The 8679-nt window shown below is 44.4% G+C and overlaps 1 protein-coding gene across 2 annotated transcripts; it reads left to right on the top strand.

The window, feature by feature from the left end:
• The first annotated feature begins 646 nt into the window (after positions 1-646).
• LOC124072628 lies at positions 647-8459 on the top strand. 2 transcript variants are annotated; one of them, XM_046414161.1, is made up of 2 exons: positions 647-1078; positions 6151-8459. In XM_046414161.1, exon 2 carries the CDS (start codon positions 6170-6172, stop codon positions 7592-7594), a length of 1425 nt encoding a protein of 474 aa, XP_046270117.1. In that variant the 5' UTR covers positions 647-1078; positions 6151-6169; the 3' UTR covers positions 7595-8459. The 2 variants fall into 2 exon arrangements, with proteins under 2 accessions (XP_046270117.1, XP_046270118.1); XM_046414162.1 differs by lacking the exon at positions 647-1078 and adding an exon at positions 4047-4771.
• The last annotated feature ends 220 nt before the right edge of the window (positions 8460-8679 follow it).

Raw genomic sequence — 8679 nt, 5'->3', positions numbered from 1 at the left:
GTTTGTAATAATTTGCACTGTTACCAGCCCATAATGGACTCTCGTTAGACGGATATGAGCCAACAACACATTGGTGGTAATTCATCAAACTGTTTTCTTGAGAAGCGTGGGGCGGGAATGAAAAAAGGGAGGGGGGTGTAAAGGTAAAAATACCTCAGTCACGCACAGGTGAAATTCAAAGCTCAACGCCACATAATATTTACCTCATTTGAATGTGTCAAATCTAGCTAGCAAGAAATGTGACTTTTTACTAATTTAGCTGACTAACAGCGGATTACTGTTTCACATTACATACATCTGTTTAGGAAACGAGCCCCAGATACATCCGCTCTAACAGATGTTACTCGTTGAATGTTGTAGGTCTCTTTTCAATACACTTACCTCCTGAGGAAGAAAAAACTTCGATTTGTCTTTGCGCTTCCCAGGAGAACTCCGACTAGTTAGCCATGTCAGGTTGGCAGCAGGAAACGATGAAATATACCGGAAGTTGCTATTTTTGTCTTTGAAATAAAAGCACAGTTGCCAGTCAAACATTCCATCGCAATACGGGTTTCTCAAAGCGGGCTTTACTTTGAAAGTCACCTCCAGAAGTTATGTCTGTAACTCATGCTAGCGTAACTCTTTGCCCGACTTAACGCGTTTCAGGCGGAGTTCAGATCATAAAACATTTGGCCAACTTCTTCACCTCTCCACTTCTTCGTTCACATATTTGAACTGAGATACCATTCCCCTGGCCTGCCTCGGAGGAGTAACAGCTCATGGAAGACCTTCACTTTGTGGCAACTTTACATTTTTGATACGTTTCTGGGCTTATCACACAGTGGAAGCGCTCCCAGGACAGGAGAGGTTTTTTGGTTTTTTTTACTTTCCCTTTTTTCTCCTCGTCGGATTTTGGGGACACATGCGATGTCACGGACTATTAAAAGAAGAAAGAAATGTTTGTGCTTAGTTTTGTGGTTGTCACACGAAGGTGTTTTTTGAGTTTATTTTTTTAAACCAGTTGAGCGACTGGCGACAGGACTCTATAATCAATGTGGTGTCAGCTGGAAGGACGCGGGGTCCGGATCTCACCTAAACGGTATGGCTTTAAATCCTGCATGTAGGCCTTCAACTGTCCACTTCATGTCGTGTTTTAACATTATGCAGCGTTTCTCAGCTAATTTACGCTCATATTTTTTTCATTTATGGGATGTAATTAGTGTGTTAGATTTAACACAAGTTACATAATGTGACCAAACAAACCTCAGTTTGTTTAATTAGGTCAGTTTGTAAAACTTTGATTTATTTGGCAGCACAAAGTTTTAGTGTTTCATTATTTTGTTATAATCCGTGATTCAGCTCACGTAGTTACTTACATTCATGCATGCAAAAGTAACTCCGTTTTTAAAATGTATTTATTTATTTTTTGGGGGGATCATTTTGTTGTTTAACTTATTTTCAAGTCTCAACTCTTTTGCCTTTGCGAGATCAAGGCATTTCTATCAGGCTGATCCTACTTCAGATTTTATTTTCTTTGGCAGTCCCACAGTTGTAGCCTGTTTGGCATTTTGTTTTCATGGCAGTCAGTCAGGTGAGGTGAGATCCAAACCCGCAGGTAGATCACACAAGTTGTGTATAAAATATACCGCCAGATGATGCCTTCATCCGATATTGTGAAAAGATGAGGGCAGACAAGACTACGTGGGAGGTAAGTGTAAGTGGAAAAAATGGCCATGAATATAAATTCATTCAGGAGGACAGCTTTTACATTTTAAATGTGACCAAACTTCACTTGGAAAAAGTCTCGTAAGGCTGTAAAACATGGTGTCAGGTAAGGCTGTAAAGATGTGTCGTGTTATTTCACTGCACCGCTTTTGCTGTCACCGTTTGTGAAAGAGAGGAGAAAGATCTGATGTGAGCCGTTCATATGGAGCTGAAGGCTGGAGAGGAGGAGGCTGGATCCCGCAGGCTGAGCGTGGTATGAAACAATCACAGGGCTGGAATTAATGGGCTGTTTGCACAGTGGGGCAGCCAGCAGGCACTGTAAATGAGCACATGTGAGGCCAAAGCATTTTCTTTACCCTTACACACACACACTCACACACGCACACACAGAGGGAGAGGGAGGGAGGACAAACATTTACCTGCATTTGTTTTCCACGTGAGGGCCACTCCTGTTGCCACCGTGTTTATGGTCACACACTTCTATGCATTTCAGACAGCTTAGTCAGACCAAACTCGTCATAAAAACTGCTGAAAGATGTGATGTGCGGTGGAAACTGTTCTCCAATCAGCTGGGCTCCAGACATCTTCCGCCCCTGTCCCTCTTTGGGTTACACGACTTCAAAAGAGGCCAGATTAGGCCAGGACGGGGCCTGGTCCCAGCAGCAACACGGAAGGCATTATCTCCCTGTCAGGTGGACGTGTCTGACGTTAGCCACACATGACGGCCGGGGGGATTACTTTGTTAACAGGCAAATAGCACAGTAGCCACTGCCAGGTGTGGAGCTGCTTTATGGCATCTGTTTCCTGACAAGGGTCTCCCAGCCAGGGGCCCTCTGTACCTTAATTCCCCCTGATTCCTCTTTCACTCATGCCGTCTGAACTGGATTAGACCCCCGCGGTTCACAGTGGCAGCACTCAAATCAGAAGTCAGACCAATTTGCCAGGTGCCAGATTGACTGAAAAAACACTTTGCAGGACTTTGCTGGTCCCTTCACGTTTCTCTGTCATGTTTTGGAGCCAAAAGTCTGTAATAGCTGCACAGTCATTACAAAAAGAATCATAAGCTTAATATTTTTAGAGCTGCAACAATTAGTAAATTATTTTGATAAGTCTTTAAATCAAAGCACAAACTTAATCCTTTGTCTGTTTCAGGCTTCTCAAATGTGAGGATTTTCTGCTTCACTTTGACATTACAGTAAATGTAATATCTTTAGAAAGAATTTGAGAAAATTGTGGTGAGCATTTTTTCACAGTTTTGTGATATTTTATAAGCCAAACCAGTGATACGCTACTCAAGAAGAAGAAGAGTATCTCTAGATTTATCAATTAAAGAAAATTAAAAAAAAATATTAGTTACAGCCCTAATGAACCTTATATAACTATCAACCTACAGATCAGTGTAGCTCAGACTTTAACATAAGGAGCAAAGCAAGAAAATGGTTAAACAAGTCAAGTCAGTAATAAGAGTAAAACAGTAAGAACAGCATCGGTAACAGTAATAAAATCGTTCAGGGAGAAGGGAACTTTGCATGTTTAAAGACTCGTTTCAAGCAAACTGAAATGAATCTGTTTCAAGCTGTCACTTAAAAATGTTCTCAGAGGTCGGCTCACTGATATCCTCTGGGAATGTTACAGTATTGCACCTTTAAAACAAGCTTCGTCTGCGGGTTTCTGATGACTTTCTGAACATCTGTCAAAACCCTCACCGGAGGGCTGAGCGAACATCGCGACTCCACGTAGGCCCCTTGTTGGCTATGCGAGAGGACTCCATAATTAATGCTGAATAATGCCGGGTGAATGTAGTGTAGTCTGTTTATTCATGGAGTTCTGCTGCATGACGCGGCCGCTTTCTGTTTGTTTAGGCCCTGTCCTGTGGTTTCAGGGTATTCTTCCTGTGCTCATTTGGAAGAATTTCAGGCTACAGAGATTAGGATTAGCATGAGTGTGTGGGGTTTTATTTACTGAGTGAGGTTTTTTTGAATTAGAGAGACTGGGATTTTTTTTGTACGTGTGTGTTCATCTCAGGGAGGATTCAGAAAGCTTTGGGTCTGGTCCAGAGGGTGGGATAACGTCATGGTCCTCGTCTAGCCTTGCAGGGAGTGCAAATGATGCGTGTCATTGTAGCAAATGGAGCATGGTGATGAAGTGCCGCTGCTGCTGCTGCTGCTGTTTTACAAAGAAACCACTTAGTGAGTCTGCCTGCCTGCCTGCCTGCCTGCCTGCCTGCCTGCCTGCCTGCCTGCCCTCTGTGTGGTGTCTGCAAGTTCCAAGAAAGCTCTTAAGAAGCATGGCGAAACACTCCTCCAGGTTTTTCCTGGATTTTTCTTGCAGCACCTCCTCCTCCTCTTCACTGGCTGACTTAAAAATGATCTCCTCCTATCACAGGAGCTCACTTTAGCTACACACACTTTGTTTTCTGCTTTAATTGCTCTTGGCTGGCCTCTCCACGTTCGACGGGTGTGTTAGGCCGGGTTTACTTCCTCGCACAGACACCTGGGTTTACTTTGGCAGGAGTCGATCAGTAGCCGCGGAAACAGAAGCGCTCTTTGATGTGTTCCATCAAGCGCCCGAGGTGACAGCATGAGTGATGTGTTGGCCAAGCCTCCTCAGCGACTGCATTGTGTCCCGGGTGTGGTCCTGCTGAATACATGTCCTGTCACTGAGAGGGTTTTGTCACTCATTCACACAAACACTCGCTGACGGTAGCTGGTGATGCATCCATTCAGCCACCCTCACACACGCTCCCTCGCTGTATTTTCTACTGGCCGTCCGTGTTTCTTCCCTCTGCGCTGCCTGAGGAAGGAGCCTCGCCAGTAAAGCCGCATCACTGGCATTCTGATCATTCCACCTATTTTAACTCTTTCCGAGTGACCTCCTCCCTGCTTTCAAACAAACGACTAAACTGATGTTCGCCTCCGTGTACTGGGCTTCTGCGTACTGGCTGGGCGCCATGCCGCCATGCATGCCGCGTGCATGGGTGACTGGAATATTTTTCCAGTTAGTCACAGGTGAAGCTCCTGTTGAAATGCAAACGAGTCACTGAACTGAGTCACGCATTTTGTTTCAGGTAAGCGTTGTCAGACATGACAGACTGATATACCTGATAAGTCTTGTCAGAAAGTGTTTACATTAAGCTTACACGAGGGAGTGTTTTATTTGAGTTTTGTACAGTTTTGTTGGTTAACAGTGACTGTAATTCGATTCAGCTGCAGCTTCACACTAATTAAAAGAAAATAATAAACATTTGATAAAATCAGCTGTGATCATCATTCACTCTGTTACCAAGAGCACTTTTTTGCTTTTAAATAATTAAGCTGAATATACTGAAATGCACGTTTTAATTTCATTCATTTCACTTCACTGAATACATCAGCCCTGCGACTAATAATTACTTTCATTGTGGATTGTTTGATTAATTAATTAAATGTTTGCTCTATGACGTATAATCTTCATATGATGTGTTTTGTCCCGCCGACAGACCAAATATATTTAATTTATTGTAACATAAGATGATAAAAAGCTGCAAATATTTGAGAAGCTGCGGGTATTAAATGTTCAAAGGTTAAATGATTAACTGATAGTTGCCAAACACTTTTTAACAACATACTGCATTACTCCTGCGGAAAGACTATTTGTATGAAAATTCTGCAGTATTTGTTTGATATTTCTTCCGCAGTAAATTAACTACTAATCCCCTTGTGATTACAAGCTGCACAAAGTTTAAATAAAGCAGGTTATCGCAGGCAGTACTTGTACAATAGTGATGATCACCCTATAAGTAAACACTTCCAGTTAAAAGAGGCAGATGTAATGTATCATGTTCAGACTTCACCTTCTCAAAGGAAAACAAATCCACAGACCAGGTGTGATCAGGTAGAATACCTGAGGTGTACCTCAGCAGTACTGGGATTCTTTCTTGTGATTTATATGTTTTTAGAAGCAGACCTGATGTAAGCCATGTTTATGACCGCAGATTTAAAGAGATTTCCCAGAAGTTGTAGCAACACAAAGAAAAAAAATAAATAAATAAAAATCATGTCCTTAAAAGCTGAAAGGCAGGGCTTGCTTTTTTGGGGTCGCAGATGTCTTTTTAATCTATTTCCTTTGGCTGTGAAGTTTCGGACTCGCATACCAGGTTGTCAGTGTCTCCGTTCGAAGGTCAGACGGCAGAATCTCCAGCGTCTGTAGCTGATCTCCGTCTTCCCACATGAAGAAGCAGACCAAAGACACAGCCTTGCTGTACTTGGTCCTATTTTTCCACAAGTTCTGCCAAGATTTTAAAGCCATACCTCAGCGGTTAAAGCACCGTGGTCATAAAGCTGCGGGCCACCAGTAAAACCTCTCGTTTTACGTTTTAATTGAGGTACTTAGGTTAACTGTAAAAGCCACAATGTGCATTGTATAAAATAACACAGTCTCTCTCCTGCTCTGTATTTCATCCCCCAGCTGATACGTCTTGGGAGTGATGCACTGGCTTCCCCTGGTTGCCATGGTGATTGCCTCGGCCCTGCCCTTCCCTCACAACCCTGTGTCCAGGATTGCTGCAACGACAGAGCACCGTCATGACCAGGCTGCTGGCCTCGCAGCTCCCCCTGTGGACTACAACTTCCCTGGAAATGCCTCACAAACGGACTACAACATGGCTGCAACCAAACAACCAAACCTCCAGAACCGTAAGGATTATGTGCAATCCTCCGTAGATGAAGAGACTTTCATTTTCAAAGTGGAGAATCAAGGAACCTACCAATCAAATAGCAACTCAGGCAGTGATGACAAAAGCAGCGTCACTTTGGATGTTCCCACAGTAGGGGGAACGCTCAGGACCGAGGATATTTCCCAGGATAATTCTCTGCCAAAGGACTACAAAGCTGACAGCAGCAGCAGGCAAGTTCACTACTCCAGTTTTGTGGACTTTTCCAAGCAGGACAATCTTCAGGACTCTACAGAAACACTGTTGCAGGTTTCTGCACCAGAAACCCATAATGTTGTCAGCCCTGCTGTTAATCTAATGGGTCAAAGAGAACCAGAACCAACTGTTCCCTCAGGCGACCTGAAAGATGCACACACAACCAGGACAGGAAGCCAGTGGACATGGGGAGCTGGAAGAGGTCTGACTGAGGAGAACTTGAACCTGGAGGCAGGGCTGGGTATGGGGACCGGACTGGACAGCGTCTTAGAAGGAGACGAGATGTTTCTGGACGCGCATCCTCGAGTCCTGTTCTCCCCCTCCCCGTCGCCTCCAGAACACCCCCCTCTCCTGCTCATGTTGGAGACTGGCATGCTGGAGGAGGACAGGGAGGAGCAGGAGGACATGGACGGACACATCGAGGGCCACGGGGACCGGGCGATCGACAGGAGCGCGACTATGAGTTGGGCAGACTCGTCCAGAGTCACCGTGCAGGCTGGCCGCGCTCTTAAAAGGGACAAACGTTCACACTTGATTGACAGAAGGAGGGTGGAGAAGTCAGTGTGCGAGTCGGAAAGTGTTTGGGTTACCAACAAGACCACCGCCATCGACGCCCACGGTCAGCAGGTCACCATCCTGCAGGAAATCCAAACCCAGACAGGACCTCTCAAACAGTACTTCTACGAGACTCGCTGCCGTCAGGCTGAGCAGCGGAGAAACCTCAGCGTGTCAAGGGTGGCCGGCGCACAAGCGAAACCTATGGGGACGGGCGTGGCCGGAGCCGGCTGCTTGGGCGTGGATAAAAAACAGTGGGTGAGCGAGTGCAAGGCCAAGCAGTCGTTTGTCCGAGCACTCACCAAAGACGCGAACAACAGGACCGGATGGCGGTGGATCCGGATCGACTCGTCTTGCGTCTGCGTGCTGCTGTCCAGAGCGAATCAGGCGGCGGGGAGGGAGATCTTGACGAGTCAGGGGAGAGGCTGAGACAGAGAGGGGAGGCGGGAGGCAGAAAGTGACACAGAGCAGAGCAGCTGCGACATCCTTCTGTGTGCACTTTGTCCTGCTGGGTTTCCTGAAACCTGATGGATTTGGTTATTTCTGCCTTCAACCGGTTTTTTCAGACATCTCTCTGCTTTCCATCCCTCCCATCCGCCACAACTTCAAATGACTTTTGAAAAAATAAAAAATAAAACAAGAAGACCTCAATACTAGATCTTAGGGAAATTTGTCATATATAGAGATTTTACTTTACAAAGTACTGTTTTTGTATGATTTATCTTTCATAATCTAAGTTATTTTTGATTAGTATGTAAGCATGTGTATGTCTGATATTAATATATTCCTTTATATATGTGTACAATATGACACCAGTATACCTTTATGTATGCAGCTATGTATATCTGTGTGTATTTATAGAAGAAGTCTTCATGGAGTGGTTGGTCTCTCCAGTGTCTGATGATAATTCCAGCCTCTGGTCCTCTCGGGTTGTGAGAGGAAGGAGCGCCACCTACTGAGGCTCCATTTTACTGCTCCACACTGTTCCCATATGGATTATAATGAATACTGTAACAGTGCAAACTGAGTCTGATGGGGAAAAATGTACAGGATACAGAATCTACAGCATGGGCACACTAGAGCATGATTTCACTCAGGCTGATGATTTGACAGTGGCAGGATGCGTCTCCGTCTGTGGAACTTGTTAAATGTGGTTCATGAATGCAAAACGATGTTATTTGTAAATTATATGACACCTAAACAAGCAAATCTTTACCATCTGATGGTTTGTTCAGTTTGCCTGCCAAAATGTGGTAATAAAGGATCTTTGTACTCAGCAAATTGCTGCGCTGAATTCTCAAACCGCTCTGGGATTTGTTAAAAAAGGAAAAGTTATGGTAAGCAGTATATTTCAGGTGTTTTACTGCTGTAATCTGCTGGTAAGAAGCAATTTCCTCAAACTACAGCTTCATAAAACAAATCAACGAGATCTTATGTAAAAGCTCCAATACCATAATATTAAAACGCTCCAGTACAAGTAAAGCCCTGCATATTTTCTGTGTCAGGTGTTAATC

The sequence above is a fragment of the Scatophagus argus genome, chromosome 16 (assembly GCF_020382885.2).
Source record: "Scatophagus argus isolate fScaArg1 chromosome 16, fScaArg1.pri, whole genome shotgun sequence".
Classification (NCBI taxonomy): domain Eukaryota; kingdom Metazoa; phylum Chordata; class Actinopteri; family Scatophagidae; genus Scatophagus; species Scatophagus argus.
Note: the sequence above shows the minus strand (reverse complement) of the source record. Positions and strands in the feature narration are given on the sequence as shown.

Coding starts and splice junctions, on each gene's coding strand:
- LOC124072628 (XM_046414161.1), top strand. CDS start 6,170: ATGCACTGGCTTCCCCTGGTTGCCATGGTGATTGCCTCGGCCCTGCCC.